At 48.7% G+C, this 20,958-nt stretch overlaps 1 protein-coding gene across 2 annotated transcripts in view; it reads left to right on the plus strand.

Moving 5' to 3' along the window:
* Window positions 1-20,958, plus strand: part of LOC135388873 (uncharacterized) — a 110,034-nt gene that overhangs the window by 82,932 nt on the left and 6,144 nt on the right. For both annotated transcript variants that reach the window (XM_064618728.1, XM_064618727.1), the window contains exon 2: window positions 17,026-17,170. In XM_064618728.1, the coding sequence (XP_064474798.1) occupies window positions 17,026-17,170 (145 nt within the window). The remainder of the gene's footprint in view (window positions 1-17,025; window positions 17,171-20,958) is intronic.

Below are 20,958 nucleotides of genomic sequence, written 5' to 3' on the forward strand. Positions count from 1 at the left end.
AACGTGGGTGAGCCATCGTTGAGGACACAGAGACTGTGGTCTGCAAAGAAGCTTGCGAGCCGCTCTCCTCTTGCGTCGGTGTGGGTACTACTCCAGATGACATTATGAGCGTTGAAATCGCCGCATAGCAAGAACGGTGGGGGAAGGAGTGCGGTAGTTGACTGCCGGCGGGAGGTAGAGAGAGATGATTATGACATCCATGCGAATTGAGCAGCAGACCTATTCGCCGAAACTATGCGCCTGCACGTCGCGCTGAATGGCGGCTGTCAGAACGGACAAAAATGGCAGAGCGGCTTCATGCACCATGGGGATCAGAAAGATGAGTAACGTAATCAGACAGACGGAAGTCAGGCGACTGTCCACATTCTGGGATACACATGACAGGAAATTTATGATGCCATGCAAACTGGCGGAATTCCGACATCTTCCACCCCTCTGGAATTCCACTGGAAGATGGCCGTGGTTTCGTAGCGCACTGACGTCGAGTGCTGCATGCCATTATTCATTGTGGGTCGCAGGGGCACGAAGGCAACTGGTGAGCAGTGGCTCCAGAGCAAGCACGGCTTTAACTGCTGACAGACTAGCAGACGCAGGAAGCTGGTGAACGATGGCGCGCAGCGCAGCGAAGAGCATAGGGAGGATGGAGTCAACGTGGGTATCCTGTCCCGTATGCAGCTGGGAGGAGCCTGCCACGAAAGGCCAAGACACTTGGGGTCGCTCGACATCAGACTTGCGAGGGCCGGAGGCCATAGGAGGTGGTGGCGCTGATGATTTGACAACCGACGCGTTTGCCTTGTGAGACCGGGGTGCTTCGTTTGTTTCGCGTATGGCCTGTTCACTCCTCGGAAGGCTCGGGAAGTGCTCCGCAGAAACAGAGGACGATCGCTTGTCTGGAGGCGCAGGGCTGGCCTTCCCATTCAGGACCTGTCGCCGATGTGCAGCAGCAGCCCTGGTAACTTTACACGCCCGAAAGGTCGCGGTATGTGGTCCGGCAGAATTGGCACACTTCGGCTCGCGCCGAGCAGTGCACTCTTTATAGTCATGTGGGACAGAGCGCACTTTACTCTTCGTGGCCCACGACAGGCCCTTGCATAGTGACCGTGCTTTTGGCAGCTGCAGCACTGAACAGGCGGGTGTATGTACTCCGAGACGCAGTAGTACGTGAACCCAAGGGGAATCTCTGCAGGGAGCATGAGGCCTGGCTGGAAAGTCAATAGGACGCTGGACTTCGTGATGGCAGTGGCAGATCCGTCGCTTTCACGGGAGAAGGCCACTTCTCTTTTAACAGCGACGACACCACGGGGTTTGAAGAACTCCTCGCTGTAACGGGGGGGAACACCTGATATTCCGCCCGTAGTACGCGTATACGAAGCCGGAATACGTGGCTCGACAGGGATATTCGCAAGCGACTTCATGCTGAGCAGCTTGCGCGCCGAATGAGGAGACATGAAGGATGAGAGTGCCCTGCTTATTGATACGATGATGGAGCACTTTCTCCTGGGTCGCTGTTAGGATGTCATGGTCGATAAGACTATGGCTGACATTCCAGAAAGAATGCGAGTCGCTCTTGCACTTGAAGACTACCGGGATGCCCCCTGGGCGGTTCTTTTATCTGAGTGACCACTTGAAACAGCGGGTCACCTTACTGGTTGCCGACCAGCATGCCTTCCGTGCGCAGGGCGCTGTCAGGGCCTTGCAGGTCAGGAACGCCGTCGAGTCCGAGCATAAGCTCTGTTGTTGATGACCGTGGCCCGTTGTCGCCCCAGAAAACGCTGCTCCGGTTCCGTGCAACCGGTGACGGCCGGCTCCGGGCGCTGAGCGACTGAGCAGACCTCCGGGAGTCGGCGCTGGCGCTTGACGCGCGGCGTCTCCCTCTGCCCACGTCCAGCCGACGGGGTTGGAAGGAGCAGTAGCAGTAATTGAAAGCAGAACAGAGAGCAGAAAAAGAACATGTCCGTCGGGTTCGAACTTCTTCTTAGCATTGTTGGATGTGGCAGAGGAACGAGTAGATGAAGTAGTCATGATTACAGTGTCTTAACTCAACCTTGAAAGCATGATCCAGCCTCGGGGAGGCGCATAACATGCGTGTTATACACGAAAAAAGTTGAAAAAAAAAAACGTGCGTTTTATCTAACGTTGTCGACCGCTGCTGGACACGATGCCAAAGTGTGTAGGTGTGTTTTCTGCTTCAGTTATTGAGTTTGTAAGTGTCTAACACTAATGCGGCATGCGACACGAGCAATCTGTAAGGTGCGTGTTGTACATGAATGCGTGTTATACACTGAAACATTTACCTTGAGGGCGAAAATCAACGGGTGCGTGTTATACACAGAAAATTACGGTATTGTCACGAAAAATACGATGGAAGAGACAGAAACTAGAGATCTTTCAGCGCAGGTTAGTTATAGTTAGTTAGTTACTGTTCCTTGGCCCCTTAAATGTGTGGCCGCGAGGTGGCGCTGTTCTTAGACTTAATAATGCCTTATTCAACGATGATTCGTTTCAAATTAACCCCCCAAGACCCATAAGGCCGTAAATTCCAGAAAATCCCTTCCTGCTCTGTCGAATAACCGTTCCCCGAAAATAATTACGGGACCCATCTACACGACAAAGGGGCCGCCTGCAACGGCAGTGCACCTCATAGATCAATATGTGTGTTTTTTTTTTTTTAAAGAACCAAGAGCGGCAAAGTCCCGCGCCGAAGCTATTACGGCGGATTCCCTCAAAGGATTTTCGGCGTACTTTCAGAAAGCCTCACGTCATATGGGGCTTCAAGGTTAGCCTTTCCATTATGGAACTTTTGCCGTGTCGCTTTATTTCTTTCCGTTACGGATCAGTTGTTTCGAAAGGATGTTCCTTGTATTGATATCGCTTCTCGCGTGTCTGAAACTTCTTTCCCTACAAATTTCGCTTTCTCTCTCTCTCTCTCTCTCTCTCGTTTTCGTCGAGGCGTCGTTATCGAAGCAGTGTCTAAGTTGTTGCCATTTTAGCGCATTTATCCCTCCTCGTACCCCCTTAGCCGTGTGCCAGTCTAAATCGTTTTACTTTATCAGTCCCACTGCGTGAAGCGGGGTATCAGGTTGCCTCGACAAGCAACAGAATGGAAGTCTTCTGCATATAGTCGAAGAAACGTGGGTGTTTGGTGACATATGCGCAGTTCATCTTTTTATTTCTTTGCGTGCTGTTTTCCCGTTCTAGAAAGAGCTTGCGAATGTGTGGCCCGGCGGCTGAGTCGGGAATTGTGCGGACGGAACGCGGGCGACGGCAGAATTGCGTCGACCTGTAAAGCTGGCTTTGCGTCGCACTCCGGTGCGATGCAGCGAAGCCGACTTGCTTTAATTTCGTGCACGTTTCCTACACTGTTAAAACAGAACTTCACCGCATAACACGCCATTGTACAGAATGATACATTTATCACTCCTGATTGGTGGACAGCGCCGGACGTACGCCTTTTTACGACAATTAACATAACTTGCCTAAGTGTCACAAAGAGGCGTATGCCTCCCGTTTTCAACAAATCTAAAAAAAAAAAAAGATAATGATGTCATTCGGGATGGTGGTTGACTAGGATCGTGTTGTGCGGTGAAGCTCCGCTGTAAGAGCCGTATCGTGAAGTCGACATATTTCGCGGTAAAACTTCTTGGTGCACAGCGCTTAGGTCAGTGACGCGTACAATGCTATCTAGCGCAATTTCCGCATGGAAGCTCCTTTCTGGCGAAGCCCTAAGAGGTCCGGAGGAAATTTACTCAAATCTACATAAACAGAGGTGCTTTGCGATGAAGAGTGGAAGTGTACAACAAGAAAAGTGGGTTCGTAAACGCTTCCTCACGCAATCTTACGCAACACCTACTTTGGCATACAACAGACACCGACCTTATGCGCGAAACGCCTTTGTGCCGAGCAAGTACATGCACATAACAACAAGATGCGCATGCCAATGTAAACGCACGCTTACGGCTTACCAAGTAGAGCAGGGAGTGTTCATTTTTTGTCGCTGCTTTCAATTAACAAAATCTTGCTCAACGTTCAGCCCGTCCTTATATGAACCCTCACCAAGAATAAGGGAATGGTGAAGAAAAAGCTATTAAGACCTTAAGACTGAAACAATTTCTCATCCTTTCTTATAAGAAGATTTTCGTGGTTCGCCTTCCTTCGATGAAACTCTTTTCTTACAGACGCTGACATTTTTTGCCGGGAGAAAAATGAAAAGAGGACCATATTTTTCGTCTGTGAAAATTTTAATTTGTCCGCGCTCTCCTTTTAAGGTTATCCTTCTATAACGAGCCTTTTATTTTCCTTCTCCCTACTATGATCATTCGGGTGGAAAAGCTTTGCCGTCGAGCGCCTGCCTGGCGGTGAAAAAAGAAAGCTTTTTTGTCTCGCCAAAGTCCATGGCCCGGTTTCGGCTGTCACGAGACGCCGATGGCAGATGAGAGGATGGCCACGACACTCACTCATGCGATGCAAAAGCCGCAGAGGATGATCGATTTTTTGTGTTCCCGGCTGTCGTCTGCTTGGAATGTCGCGCAGCACTTTGCGCCATTTTGCATGCTGCTCTTCCGCTTTGCGCGTGCAGTTGGGCGCCACTAATGCCGACAGTGGCGCTAGCGTCGGTAAGCGTAGCACGAGGAACGTATGCGGAATGCGTTCAATTACGCGTTGATGCATGTTTATTCGTGGGGCTGTCGCGCTATGAAAGCGTCACAACGGTAAGACAGGCACCAGAGGTAACTTTCAACACCGGTCTTTCAAAAGTTACATACATGTAATAATAATATCAGTCAAGCGTGCTAACCATTACATTGAATGGTCAAATAAATTAATTGCCCTCAAATTAAGTTTATCTTAGGTCACCACATTTTCGTATTCGAACGTGCCTTTTAATGTGGGACCAATATTTTTTAAATTTTATTTTCGTGTTAGCGCCGCGAAGCAACTCTGGCTCTGAGCGGCGTATAGACGTGGACAGATTGAGAGAGGACAGCAGGAAGTACGGGTTAGTATGCGTCCTGGGCCGACTTCACGGGGAATTGTGCCGACATTCGTCTTAAAAGTCTGCCAGTAAAACCGAGGGAAAAGCTCAGAGAGCAGAGCCGGTACGTGCCTGGATTTGAACACGCGTCACTCGTCGCGTTCAAATGGCCACGCTAAAGTTCGTCATCGAAGCGTCACCCTTCGCCTCGTCGACTGGTCACGCTCATGTCTTACCCTATAGGGTTCCGCGTTTTCGGTTTTCCTTTTTTTTTTTTTTTTTTGCGGATTCGGCGGATGTTTTTCGGTTTTTACTGATTTTCACGAAATCGGCGTTTTTCGATGCATTTCCTGGCGTGTGCATGGTTTACCCGAGAAATGACAATCTAATTTCAGTGCTGTGCGTCTAACACATCTGAGTGCGTTTAACGGTGGCGTTTTACGGCTAACGAAAAAGTAAACGGACATTTTTCGCAACGATCGTATTTCTGCGCGGTTTTCTCATCTGCATCAACAACTTGCGGTGCACGTGCAGCAATTTATCTCTGTCATCGTTCCTGGAGTGTCCCTGTGTCTTCGGTGTTTTTCGGTTAGAACCCAATAAGGGAAAATTTACCCGAAAACGCGGAGCCCTACCTACAGCCTACGTCGGCACAATGAACCTCACCACTTCCACTGCCTTTGCAGTCACCTTATCGTCTCCACCTCCCACTCTCCACTAACAAAAATAGCGCTCGTACAAACAATATCGTCCAGCATAACCCAAGATGAAATTGCCATCCTCTCCTCTGACGTCCTCATCCTTCGTCCGTATAGGGGTCCCTGATTGAATCAGGCTGAATATCTTCTTTGGGATTCGCTGGAACGTCAAGAACTCTCGCATGCGCTTTGACACGCTCGACAGTCAATCGAAGGCCTTTTCCCATGGCGCCCGGAAATGACTACGCCTCTGGACAATTGGATTCTATCCGAGCCCGTACGTGTACGGAAACGTCTCGGCAGCCGGAGACATAAGTCTTGTCTTAGTCTCAGAGCTATATACGTGCCCACGATGATGATGAGGGTAGTCGAACACTGCGGAAGTTATTTACATGCAAAGTGCAGGGGACGTGGTGCACGCTACTGTTTCTCACTTGTTTGTTCCAAAAAGAATAAAGGGCCAAGAACGAGCAAATCCCGGAATTGAGCCGCAGCGGCAAAACATCAGTGACAAGCGTGCAGGAGACAAAACAACCACGAGAGATCCCACTGCCACACACAACGAAATCGTAAGGGGAAGGGCTAGAGCTAAACGAAACGCTGGGAGAGATACGGGCGAAAGCAAATTGTTTGTAAGGAGGCGATGCGCTCTCCCAACGTCCAAGCCCCGAAGACGCCATGATATAGACACGGCCCGCTTCCAGTTCAACAACACTCCGCCTCGGCATTCCTGGTATCCAATCCAATCCAAGACTTGTTTTTCTTCTGGGCTCCGCGTGTCAAGTGACTTATCTGCTGCCACCAGGGCCCGCTTGCACGAACGTTCAGGCAATTCCTCGGTGCTGTCCTCGGTATATAGCTTTGCCAGTGCTCTAAGAAAGATAAGCGTCGAAGACAGTACCGTGTGCAGAAAGCACTACCGAAGCTACCGTGGGCATAAACAACCAGAATTAGCCAAGGCAGGCCAACAAATATGGACGACACAACTTCTAGGCGTTCGAGGCTTACGTGTTTGTGTCTTCCATATTTGTTGGCCTGCCTCGGCTAATTCTCGTCTACGTAGAGTGAGTGAGTGAGAAGTATGTAAGAGAGAATGACAATAGCGTGATTGGTTAGAATGTAAGCTAGGCGCTACTTCTCGTGTGGTCACGTTTTCATGCTCCGTCGTTCCCGAAGCGTTCATTAGCGGTACGCCTGTTGTCCCTCGCCAAGGAGTCTGACCACACACTAGCTCTTTGTACGCCCACTCACCATCATTGAAATTCCGTAGTCTGTGGCACGACTCGACAGTTCATTACTGCCTGCAAATGTGGCCGTCTTGAAGACGGCCGTCTTCCTTGTGGACACTGCGACACGAGTATGTGTTCTTCCACCCTCAACGCTAACTGCGCCCCTGTGGAGCTTAACTTTTTTTACTCCAAACCAATCTGGTCCGACATCAACATAGGATGCTTATCGCAGGCTCTCATGCAAATCGTCTGGTGGCGATAATGTATTAATCCTCCAATCTGAGGAGCGCTCGCTTACTCTGGACTCCAACGTACCTTCCACGGGGCGTCCATCTTCTTGACCTCATACCCGTCTGCAAGCTCTGTCATCTATTTCAGCCATATCGTACATCTGCATCTCGTAGCCTAATAGGTGGTATCACTGCCATCGTAACAATAGCAACCATATAGCAATCCTCGGGAGCTGCGCTGACCGGTCACCTTTCAAGGAACTTTTATTGACCGGCCCTTGTATTGGCCATTTCACAACGTTGTGACAACACATAGACGCGAAATGCACATAAGCTGTCAAAACATACTACAACAGGAAAAGGAGCGATGAGATGCTATTTAACATGACTCGAAACCCTAGCTGCCTCCCCTGGCAAGCTGTCCATCGGGAGATAGCATGCAAAATATTTTCGCTCAGCGGTGTATTATAGCTGCGCAATCAACACACACACACATACGTAGGATTATGATGTCGGCGCTTTGGCGGTACACTATTGCTCATTGCTCTATTGCTCATTGCACCCCTATTGCTCATTGAGTCATTGGGAACGGGTGAGAGGATGATTGGGGGGAGGGCACTTTCAGATATCCGTCGCCAGACCAGTGGAGCGCAAGGACTCCGCAAGAAGACGACGAAGGCCTTGCATCTGGCGGGAAGCGTTCGACCACGGTCCAAGAATATTCGCGAGGATGTCAATAAGTAACATGGCAACTTCCATGAGTGCACGGTCTTTGTGATATTGCCCACAAGCCAGGATGACGTAGCAGAGGTCGCTTTGCATTCCACAAGTGGGGCAGAAGAAAGACGAGGTAGGGCCGAGACGGTGTTCAGCCTCATGCAGTGGAAGAGTGCAGTAAGACGGCGCAATCAAATTTCCAAAAACTGTCACAGAAAGGCAGACGCGGACGGCCGGTCCTCGCGTGACGTGGAAAAATCCCCGTGCATTTTTTTTATTTCTTTTCAGCTCACGCGCCGCTTATAAGTGCTTGAGCGACGCCTCCTAGATACTATAGGAGGTATTGGCTTGAGTTGGACCGCTGTACGTCACAAGTCACGTGCCGGGGACCATGTTACGTCACGACGTTCCCTCGTTCTCCGATACGCTATTTTCACGGGTGGAGTGGGGAGGCTGTAGGTCACCTGCACTCGTCGTTGTTTCGCAGGAGCTCATTTTATTCGTTGCAGAACACGCCGCAGCGAGAGAAAAAAAAAAAAGGGGGGGGGGGGTTCACCTCAGTGATTCTTTTAATGCATAACAATTTCGACTTCCTGTGGGGTCATATACGTCGCCATTAGTAAAGAGCCAGGGAAGAAAAACACAAACGAGGCCTAAGGAGAGAGGCAGCCAATAGAAGTGTACGTTCTTTTTTCGCTTCGAAGTCAATATATAGAAGGAGCAGATTTTTCAAAACGGACGATGATGTCGGTGTCAGAACCACGTCTGCTCTGCAGTAGACAGCTGGTCACAGCGGGCTTCTAGTGTTCCAAATATCCCAAGATTTACGAGTCTCTGCTCGAGCGCCGGAAGTGTTTCTCGACCAAACGTGGCTATAAAACGCAAAACTTGGCTATTCAGCCGAGCCGCAAGCCCGCAGTGTCCGAATAAAGAAAGCACTCATCATCAGCCTTACTGTGTCCCTTGATCTCGTAAGGAATCTCTCTAGCCAGAAATTTGTAAAATTGTAAAATTTAATGTAATTGTAAAACTTGTAAAATTGACTGAGCAGGGCATATGGGACTGAGAAAACCTCTGTGCGGACCCGCGGTAGGTTAGTATAGAGTTTGTGGTTTTCTGCCTTTTCTTTCAAGCTAATTGGAGGAGGAGGAGGAGTGTCGTTGGGAGGAACCGAGAGGTCTGCCTGCCTGATTAGGCGGCATGTTTCTCGGGAAGGGAAAGGTGGTGGAGAAGAGGAGAGGAAAGGGTGAAGTGGAAGACCGAGCGGAATCCGCTCGGGGGGAGGATAGCTGCGTCCATGGGCCAACTTCAGGGGAACTGTGCCGGCATACGCCTATTACACATCTGAGGGAAACCCAGGAAAAACCCCAGACGGCACAGCCGGCCCGCGGATTCGAACCGCGGACCTCCCAGTCTTCAAGCGCACGCGTTACCGCTGCGCCACCGGAGCTGGTTTCAAGCTAATTCGGGGGTGTTCATCACCGTTTATATGGTTCAGTAAAAGTCGGATTCTTTCTGCAGCTATACTCTGCCCCCAAAATGAATGTTCCGCCCCCAACCCGAATATGGGCATCTATTCAATTCCACACGAAGGGATGAGTCTTAGTCGTTATTGGACGGGATGTAGTCAGAAGTGTAAAAACTCGAACTAGAAGGCTAGGGAGTAAGTGATCGGCTTTCGGAACCGTTTGGGAATTCGGAACATTTCCTGGAGATACCCAACATCGCAACCAGGGCATCCTTCTATAAGCACAACGGAACGTGGACAGCGTCCGAAAAAAATAGTGAGTTTAGTGCACCGGCGGACGCTATCGCCTGAGCGTACGTAAGGAATAGCGTGGTGATACTGCATATTCAGATTTTTTTCGGAATATTCCGAATCTGAAAAAATAAAAGAAAAAAAAAAACATTCGGGGGGGGGGGGGGTGTTTTTCGGCATTTTTCGGCAAATACCGAAAACCACAAACCCTACTCTGTTAACGCAATGAGAATCGCTAAGTTGGTTTAACGCGGAAGGTGCGTTGGCCTTTGTCTGTGGTGAAATGCTGCCCGTAAGACTGCTGGGTAAGACTGCGGTTCATTTTGATGACCACGGTATCTTCAACGGGTAGTTTCAGGTGGCAAAGTCGAGTTTTGTTACTACAATTTCTCAAGGGGACACTTGAATTGATAAAGTCTTCAGCTTGTTTCGGCGGCAGTGCTAAAGCAAAGAGTACAAGGGAGACTCGGAAGCAGTATCTAGCGACTGGTTGGTTGTTTTCGCTTCATTGCTGAGCGGCCTTCCTGAGAATGATGCGGTATGTTGCTCGGGATGAACCTTGCGTCCTGGGCCAACTTCTTAGCGTCTTAAGAAATCCACTGAAAACATCCAGACGGCTGGTGGACAGGCTCGAACCCAAGTCAGGTGCTAGAGTCACTGCGAGTGGCTGTGACTAGTGACTCTATCACGTCCCAGTCTTGGCGACTGAGGTTCGCTTACAAAAACCAGCAAGTGACCTTGAAACTGTGTGTGTGTGTGTGGGGGGGGGGGGTAGTAGACCTCCCTCGCCCCCTTCTACCGGCACAAGAGAAGAAGTTCATCTGCACACGTCCTGCATTTCAGAGCGAAAGGTTTGACGGTCATTCGGACTTCATTACGGCTCTCGCTACTCAGCGCATTTCCTTCTCCTTTCGCATTCTTGATAACCAGTATGCCTTCGTGATACGCCTACAAGAAAGAGCGTTGCCAACCTCTTGCCTTCTGCTCTACTTCCGGTGGCACGACGGCGGACGCGAAACAGAAGTCTGAAACCTCGGTTATGCGAACGTGATTGCAGCATGACATTTGTACGTCCGGCCATTTGCAGGGAGCGCTGCTGCGCCGCCATATTCTGTGGTTCTTTATCGCCAAAGGCGGCTTGGAATCGATGAAAGTGAGAGCAGCTAAACCCCTCGGCAAGTTGCCAAGTTTTTGTGCTGCCCCTCTAATGCTCCTAATACACGTTGTGTTCAGTTTCTTTTTTTTTTTTTACTTTTTTTATCGATCAGCTTAGAAGAAAAAAAGAAAGACGAAACCCGGTTGAATTTATTTTCTCTCTCGTTGCCGATTAGGTTTTTCAATTCCACTATAACTGTCTTTCAAACAGAATTCGGTGAGAGAGGAGGATAAAAAGTAGGAATGCGAAAATTCGTTTTAACGTTTCCGAGTCATCATTTCGAACGAGCTCGAAAATATTTTTTCTTTGGTTTTTATATGTGAACGAAAATAATGAGCAAGGTAGTCGGACGGAACGTAACCGAAAGGAAAAGACGAAAAAAAAAAAAAAGTGCGCACAACGTCATGGATATAATGACCTGTAATGGGACGTGGTCAGTGCAAATGCGCATGCTGATCGAACGTGCGCAAAGACATGGGTCAATAATGAACGTCATAAACATGAAGGATGAAGTTGGTATATGAAGCGACCAGACTGTAGAACTGAGATCTGTTGAACTTTAGAGAAATGTTAAAGGATAGTACTTTGTTGTATTAACAAAACCGCGGTTACGTTTGATTCTCTAGTTTTTTCTCTAATTAGTAATAGAGATATTAGTACTCCCGATGGAGTAGTGCTGTTCAAGAACAGTGTGAGCTTTAGCCTTGAACTCTAGTATCCCACTCTAGAACTCTTTCAAAAATCTGCGAAACCCATCCTTCCGATTCTGGAACACAGCTGAACTCTCACGTGTCACTGATATACATAGACTCGCTCCCTTTCACAGTGGCTCACGGGCTTTAACGCCTCCCTGTCAGACCATATATACGACGGTTTCTATTATGAAAAAAAAAAAAAAAGAATAAGAAAGGAGCGCCACCCTTCCCAGAAGTATCCACCGAAAAGCCTCCCATCTGGTCGTCGCTCTTGAGGCTCCTCACAAGCCTGGGCATCCATTTCAAGGCTGTTGTCGTGTGGCGGAGATTCCAAAAGTCGGGGCTGTCGTTTATAGTCCTTTCCGGGAAGACGGGCGCATCTGTGGTCGGCTATTTCTGGTCCTTATCTGCCTGCCGGTTGACGTATTGAGGCAGATGTCCCACAAAAGGCTGTTGCAGACCGCTTGGGATATGGCCCGTTGTTTCGCTTTTGCCTTTTTCCCTTCCGCCGCCCGCGCGGAGCCGACGCGCGCGCGCGTGCTTATAGGGAGCGCTTTTGATGGAGGATTGAGGATGAACGTTTGCGCGCGGACGATTTATGCGCTGCTTTGCGTTTAGGGCTAGCAGAGGAGGAGGAGTATGTGAGGCGGGACGATGTGGATCGTTGAAGGAAATAAAATATGTTGTCCTTTCCGTACGTATTTTCCGTGTGTCGCGAGCCTTTGATGTTTCGGCACGAGGTGCAGAGCCAGCGTGCTGGAAAAACAGGGAAGCATGGCTACACTGACGGAGAGGAACTCGTATGATTTCCAATTCGTTCAGATGGGTTTGTTCTTCAGCACCAGCTCATGCTCATACCTCGGTTACTCAAGTTATGTCAAATAAGCAGACTGGGGCAGTAACTTAGTTATAAGCAATTAATCACTTACTGAATAATTATCCAGCAACCGTAATTAAAAGCTCTTTCTCATAGAGCAACATTTATGTTGAATAACGGTAGGCAGCGAGAGGTAGTAAGTAGGTAGTGGGTAACGAAGATGAAGTCTCAGAAGAAAAAAAATGTGTAAAAAGGTGGTAACTCCACGAGTTACCACCTTACGCGTACGTTACCTCCTTGCTCAAGACCACAAGGGGTGTAACTGCCCTCGTTACTATCTTAATAATAGGGTGATAAAATCTTGCAAATCTTGTGACATGTGTGCATTTAACACAAATGTTGCGTCTCTACAGCTGCCTTCGGTGGTTCGGTCGGTAGCGTGTCCGCCTGCTGGTCCTAAGGTCGCGGGTTCAAACCCCACCGAGTACGGTGGCAACTTGGAGATTTCGGCGCACGTTAAAAGAACCCTCTGGTGGGCAAAATTAATCCACAGACCCGACCACTGTGGCGTAGCTCAGTTGTCTCGCGACGTAAAGCTCCGAATTATTATTATTATTACACCCTTCGATATATGGCATAGTTACCTGCTGCATGTGGAAATGTTACACCCTTGCATGGGGTGTAACTTTGCACCCGTAACCAGGGGTGTAACTTTACAACCTTTTGGGCACAACATTTGTAGCAAGCCAGTTAAAAAAGCTGTAACTACTCTACCCTTTTCTGTGATATTGTGGTTCAGTCTGAAATGAGAGAGACAAAAACAGGAAATTTTTAAGTAACTGTAACTATAGTTGCTGCCTAGTCACAGTTACTTCAGAATTTTCCCTGCATTGAGGGTTGTATCTTTTTAACTTTGAGAATTTCATGCTTTCCTCTCTTGGAATCTGCACCTGGTAACATTCCCAAACAAACCTGAACGTTCTGGATCAACTGGTATAGCCGATGTTGACGCATACTCGTTAACTAATAAATACGGACCAGCGGCATGGCAGAGCGGGTTAAGGCGTCTCGCTCATTGGTGATAGCCAAGACTGGGACTGGGTTTCGTGCTGAAGTCTGGGAGGTGAGGGGTTCGACCCCTACCAGCGGGTCTGAGTTGTTCACCGGGGTTTCCGAAGACTCTTCCAGACGAATGTCGGCACAGTTCTCCATGAAGTCGTCCCAGGACGCATACTAACCGCCCTGTCCCCCACTTCTTCCTGCTGTCCTCTCTCCATCTGTCCACATCTGTACGCGCCGCTCATAGCCACAGTTGCTTCGCTGCGCTTACACGGAACAAAAAAAGAAGAAAAAAGAAATGAGAGAAGAAATAGGTAGTATCTAAAACGACTCAGGGATAATACGTCAAATTTTCGCATTTCACAGCGAATGCGGCAACATTCTCACTATATGGGCGGTTGCCACACGAGGCAGAAAATTCGATTGAGAACCTAGTCACGCTTGTTAACGCTACGCTAAGCTCCCAGTGGCACGGTGCAGAGTACAAACAATGACTCGTAGAGGATTATGCAACCTTGTCGGGCGACATCGAATAATGGCGTATATAAGACAGAGAACAGGGATTGGGAAACGGGGATTACACGGGGAACAATATGGCTTCTAGCAAAAACCTTTCAGAAGAGTGGCGTTCATCAACATCAGGTTTTCGAGTCAAACACGGGTGTAGGAAAAAATGATCCCGGAAAAACGGCCCAGGAGTGGATGGCACCGGAAAAAGGGGGTGACGCTGATATAAACCTGATTGACTAAATCGCTGATTGGAAATGAAACCTTGAAAAATAAATCAAACTTTCAAAGAAAAGAAACAGCGAAATAAACCGCAATGTACGCTCTCTCTCCCTCGTTCTCAAGAAATGCAACAATGCGGAGAGGGCTCGGATTGGTCTCCTCAAACGATCTCCCACGTTGATTGGACACATCGTTTGCGGAGACCAATGGGAGCGGGCTCCGCATTGCCGGTCTTCTTGAGAAGGAGAGAGAGAGTGAGGGAAGGCGTAAACTGCGTTTTTTCTATCGATCATAAATCGCGAAAGGCGCAACCGGTGAATGCCGTTCCTTTTATGTTGGTGTCAAAGTAACGCCAACCATCATTACGCGAGTAACTTTTTATTTTTTTCGCTCTTTAGTGCTCATTTAGAACAAAGAAACCATCGCATAACTAAGTGGGGCATACATCTCCACATTTTTCTTCATCATCATCATCATCATCGTCATCATCATTATGATTACCACGTATAACTAAGGAGACCTACTGACGGGATTCTGCAATCAGTATACGCAACACCGTCACATAAAACAAGGAGAAGAGTTTCTCCTGTTTTCTTTGTTCCCATATTTACGTATATGTGTGTTTACCAGTGGGCGAGGCGAAACGCCGTCGGAAATGGCGCCCGCCCGAGCGTGTGTGTTGCCACAGTCTTTTGCCGTTACTTTGCCGCTAGTCTTGAACGGCGTGTGGAAGCGAGCTGGTTTCCGGTTGTTAATGGCAACGCTGTGGCGTCCCAGAATGCGTTCCTGTCAACGTTCGTCGCGTCGTCTGCATGCATTGCCGGGAAATGGCAGGGCGTTGCTATTTGGGGAACTCCGCGGCATAGCACCTACTCTATTGTGCGGCGTGTTAGTGTTTCGAGTCGTTCTTTTTTTGTAGTTGCTGCATCCGGAACGTACGGAGGTTATCTTGGAGGACTAGTGTTAGGTCATGGTGATAAGGCGAAGAGAATATGCGCCATTTGTGGGTAAATGAGGGAGGTTTAATAGGACACACACACACACACACATATATATATATATACATACATGCATACACACACGCATTCATGCATGCATTCGTACATACATTCATTGGTTGATGATGAGTTGGGGGATTCACCTCCGCTGAGCTGCGGTCACTGGCCTACACTCTAAAAACAGAACTTCACCGCATAGCACGCTGTGCGCCAACCATTGCCACGAATGATAGAGTTACCGCTTCTGATTGGATGAGAGAGGGGGGCGTACGCCTTTTTGTGGCAATTTGGATATATGAAAATTGCCACAAAAAGGCGTACGCCCCCTTCTCTCTTCGAATCACAAGCAATAACCCTATCATTCGTGGCAATGGTTGGCGCACAGCGTGCTATGCGGTGAAGTTCTGTTTTTGGAGTGTAGTAGGATGGAAGCACTTTACATTGTCGAAACAGAACTTCACCACATAACCTGTTCAATATAGTAGCCTCCTCCCATTTTTAACAAATCAGGAGACAGAATGATATATCATTCGGAATGGTGGTTGGCTATGAGCTTGTTATGTAGTGAAGTTCTGTTTTATCGGCTTAGGAGAACGATGCGATAAGGGAAGCTGTCATATCAAAGGCCACCAACGTGCACTGTTAAAACAGAACTTCACGACGTAGCAAGCTCATAGCCAACCATCATTCCGAATGATATCATTCTGTGTATTGATTTCGTCGAAAATGGGAGGAGGCACCTATCTGGGACAGATTATCTTGTCCCAGATAGGCGGCTCCCCCCTGTTTTCAACAAATCAGGACACAGAATGATATTATTCGGAATGATGGTTGGCTAGGAGCGTGCTATGTGGTGAAGTTCTGTTTTAACAGTGTGGTGTCATGTCATCTTTTCGGAACCCTTACCGAGCACACCGTCCGCTGACCTACACTCTAAAAGCAGAACTTCACCGCATAGCACGGTCAAGGCCAACCCTTGCACAGAATGATACCTTTATCATTCCCGATTTGTGGAAAGCGCGGGACATACGCCTTTTTTGGAACTGCAGAAGTGTTCCAAAGAAGCGTACGCCTCCCGTTTTTAACCAAACTGTGTCGCAGCGCAGGCGGGCGTACACTGTTACGACGTGCAACTGGCGTAAGAAGGCTCCTATACTGGGTCGTAAGAATGCTTAGACGGTGCATAACCGCTTTCTTGGGGCAAAGTATGCGATACACACGTACCCCATTGTGATAAAGAGGACCCGGATGACGCAGTGAGTCCTATAGGGGAAACTCAGCTTAGATTGGATTACACACCAGGAATGCAAAACGCTTCTGTGGATAAGTTAAAAAAAAAGAAAATAAGAAGACTGACGACGTACAGAGCGCGCGGTGCAATATCCAACAGGTCGAACTGTGCCCCTATTACACTCTTAAAAATGATCTTCATCGCATAGCACGCTCCTAACCACCATCATTTCGAATGATATCGTTACCTGCCCTGATTTGTTGAAAACGGGAGGCGTACGCCTTTTTTGTGGCACTTATGCTGTTCATAACTGTCACAAAAAAAAAAAAAAAAGCGTGCGCCTCCCGTTTTCAACAAATCAGGGCAGATAACGATATAATTCGAGATGATGGTTGGCTAGGAGCGTGCTATGCGGTGAAGTTCATTTCTAAGAGTGCACCTATATGCAAAAATGTTATTAACCTCGCGGCGGCGGTGAATCTCCCACCTCATCATCACCCAATGTATATGTGTGTGTGTGTGTGTGTGTTCGGGAGGCAAGAGCTGCCGACATACACGAAATACTTGTGCCTGTGTCTTCTGGTGCGTCCACGCTGAGCAATAGTTCTTGAGTGCAGCAGGATATTCGGAAACAAACAAACGGTCTGTCATAAACGTGTCGAACTCAGTCTGCTGCTTATTGATAAAGCAAGATACGACGAGGTTCTTGATTTATTTCCTCTTTGGATCTTTCAGCCTGGCTGACGAGTGCCGTTCGCTGCGAGTGCTTCTACGAAGCCGCCATAAAGGAAACAAGTTTGTGCAGCAACGTCTTCAAGCGACAGGTCGGAGAGAAAGCCTTCAACGCGTCAGATCCTCGCGATGTACGCGAAGCCTGCTGGTAAGTTCGCCAAATCCTATGCTTACTCTCTTATTTTCTCTTCTCAGAGTCAGTATATTGCGGAAGGAACTACTAAAACTTCGCCTAATCGAAACTTTCGGCTCCATTACTCGAAATCACTGCGCTCCGGAAACTAACCCCTCCAGGGGCGGGGGTATCCCGAATTGCCACGGTTAAGAATCCACCGTTTAGATATGCTCAACATCCCAAACGGCGCTAGCGTAGCGTTGCGTGCGTGCATAACTGTGGGGGGCCCCCTCAACGGCGTGGTGAACTGTCAAAAATCACCTAGACTAACCTAACCTCTGAAAACTAACCTAACCTTACCTAACCAAAATCTAATAATTTTTGCTGCTCTGATGTGACCGCCGTGCTAAGCCTAACGGTCGCCAAAACCTGGTTTTTATTCAAGACACTGACTTCTACTGACGTCAAAATCACGTAATACTGCGAGGTTCATCAGTAATATGCATTAGTCAACACTCTTATTCTGCCATTCTTCATATTAAAGCTTTAATTTAGAAATCTGGGATTTTCAACGGTGGATTCTTAACGGTGGAATATCGGCGCATCCCCACTCTCGCAAAGGGAGTGATTGCAGCTTCTAGTAATTAACTGGGTTGCAATTACTCCCCGCTTTGGACCCTGTCAATGAATTTTACTCCCAAGCACTGAAAAACAATAACTCCCTTGTTTAGGGACCAAGGGGAAGGAATTTCCCAGAACGGGCTAAGGGTTGTGACATGACAACGCATTTCTATAGAGTATAGGACCACAAATGTATTGTTTGTGGTCAATACAAGCGCCCTGCGAAATTTCTTTTCGCAGCAATAGACAGTGCCCAATGTCCAATGGGCGCGCGCCGATAGTTTAAATGAACCTTGTGATATGCTGAGATCAGTTTAATGATGGTCGCCAGCCATTACACTGTGACACTCTGTGGATCTGCAGAACAGTCACGCTACTTTACGTGATTGGCGATGCATCAGGTCAACGCGGCTAGTGACCGTCATCGTTTATTCCACCACTGGAATACTCCGACTTTCCATCTATGTCTGTCGCTTATCACTGGTCAGGGCTCACGGAAGGCCGTAACAGCGTAGAGGTGAAAATACTTCCTGTTGAATTCATCGGATTGTACTGATAGGACCGTCTTGACTTTGATGTATAAAATAATGCCTCGAATTCGACTCGACTCGACTCGACTGTTGTGCATAGAGGCAAGATGCATCGAAAATGATCTAGCCCGCGACCAACACTTGCACGAGAACTCCTCTTGAAGGCTGATGCAAGAAGCAATGCTCCGCCGTCTCCGACACGCCATGGACAAACAACAGCAAGCACATGTAGAGATGATGAGCCAGGGAAGATTTGCCTCTAAATTTATGGATAGAACTTCGAATTCAAATTTATGGAACTTAATGGATGGACAGTTGTCCGTGTGAAATCGATGGAAACGTGCTGCAGGACATCGTGAGCCAGCTTCCACTGAAGACTCGCCCGCTTGACACGCCACCTGGCATACTTGTTAGGTGCGGCTGTGGCTTCGCAGACGATGTAGTGAGGAACGAATCATGCATGAGGGCTACATAGATGACTATGAAGCACGATAGAGAGAGAAGAGAGAGAGTCATCTGCATCTGAGAACGGTTCTCGTACCCATGTTACCACTTCGACGCAATCCGCAAAAGGAGGAGGAGGTGTTCAAGGGCAGTCTTCAATGGTGATTAAAACCAATAGTCATTTGAACGTGCGTGTAGCGTCACCTAGCCTGTGACGTGTCAACTGCTTAGATAGCATGGGATCCAATGCTCCCCGACAGGTTGACACGCTACACGCTAGATGGCGCTATGCGCATGTGTTCGACGATCATTGAAGACTGCCCGTGTGTCGGGGGTATTACATTCCTGTGAACCAACGAATCGCGCATCCCAAAAGGTAACGCACTATATACACGCGGGGTGCTCAGGGGTACGCGGTGCTTCAAGAGAGCCAGCGGCTGCAGTGCAAGGTACTTCTCTGGACCACCAACCTTGCCTGATCGCGGGCTAGATGCGTCTGGGGCATTCTCACCATCCACATAACTGACCTTCCCCACAGGCAACGGAAGACGTGTCGCGAGTGGCGGTTCGAATTGACAATGGTGGGAGGGATAGAATTGCAAGAAAGCACAGGAGGCTATAATACCGTGCGGCAAGCAAACGTAGTCCAAATCATTAAATTTGAGGTGCCACAGAAACAGCAGCCACCAAATACAGCCCGTACAGACCTGTACAAACCAGTACATGCATGTACCTGTACAAACCAGTACCAGTGTATGCAGTACAGCAGCCACCAAATGCTTGGTGCCAGTTAACGGTGGACAACCCAACAATGTCAAGAACAATACAAAGCATTCTTACTTGATTTTTTGTGGGATATGACTCCATATGGAGCATCACAAGGGTGGACATTTTTACAAAGCTCAAAAAGAAACTGTTGCGCAACTAGCCTGGCTCCAGGCAGCTTTCAGCCTGAATCACAACAGGTATGCCGTCAGTGTATGCAAATGCATGTGTCTGGTATCCACCGGGCAGACCTATAGTGGTAATAAGGAACTGGGGAGGGGCTCCATGGGTAATAGCATATAAAGCTGGGGACGAAGAGAACCCCGACCATACACCACAAGAGATGTCAGAGTGGTGAGAGACCACCAGCAACGGAGACAACGCTTCACGACCCCGTTGTACAACACTTCAACGAAGTATACTTTGGTCTCGTCGAACTGATAAAATGGCACAGGTCCTAAATACGGACCTGTGCTGCACGCGGTCAAAAGCTTTTGAGTGGCCAAAGGATGCAACAACCGCTTGGATGCGTCACATGTATATCCGTTGGATGGTGTCTCATATACTGCCACTGTGTGCTGATTGGACGACTTACGGGAAACCGAACACGCCCTGAAAAATGCAAGACCTTCGCTAGGTGCGGTGAAACACGTACAAAACGTGCCTTGGCAAGAGCCGTCCTGAGGCGAGCTACCACCCTGGGCACGACTGCGTGAACCCCCTCCCCATTCAGGCGCTCTGTAAACAAAAAAGAAAAACTCATATGCTGTTCCGAGCTCAAAATTCTCGAGATTCTTGTTATATTGTCCTGCCTGTAGCTCCAAGAACCAGCCATCCGGCGCCCCGTCGTGCGAAGGCGCCCGGGGCGGCTGCCCCTCTCGCCCCCCCCCACCCCCGTTTCGTCCTTGTCTTCTTGATGCAGTGCGACAAATCATGAGTTGGTACCAACTACCCCGGGTTGTAGACGTAATAAACGTATATCCCCATCGGATTGTTCATCTTGTCCAGTATAAATGCCTTGTTTTTTCTCCGGAAGATGCGCACTCGCGGAGTGCGGAAGGCTCATTGGGTGATATGACTCCTGAGGGCCGCGGAATGCGTGGGGCATTGTAGGTTGAATGTCATCGGGTTCGAGCCGGCAGCTGACCGGAGCTCGACTCTACTCGAGCCAGTAGCGCCACGTAGCTCCGCAACAGTGCTCGAGAACCGGCATCCTGACACTGCAGGGCGTTCAACGTCCTTCAAATTTGCGCCAGGAGCGGCGTCTTCTGCACATCCTCGACTTCAGAGGCAGTATCGTGGTTATGATATAGCAATGGTGGCGTAGAATAGCTAATACCTGGTCAAGTGCGTCTCTACACTGCCGGTGTTCAAACGCCGGCCCCGGCTGTCTGCCCCAAAGTCCTAAATCAGCGTGCTGCCACAAAGACTCCAGGCGATTGGGCGCAGAATCGCGCGCGG

This window comes from Ornithodoros turicata, chromosome 3 (assembly GCF_037126465.1).
Source record: "Ornithodoros turicata isolate Travis chromosome 3, ASM3712646v1, whole genome shotgun sequence".
Lineage (NCBI taxonomy): Eukaryota > Metazoa > Arthropoda > Arachnida > Ixodida > Argasidae > Ornithodoros > Ornithodoros turicata.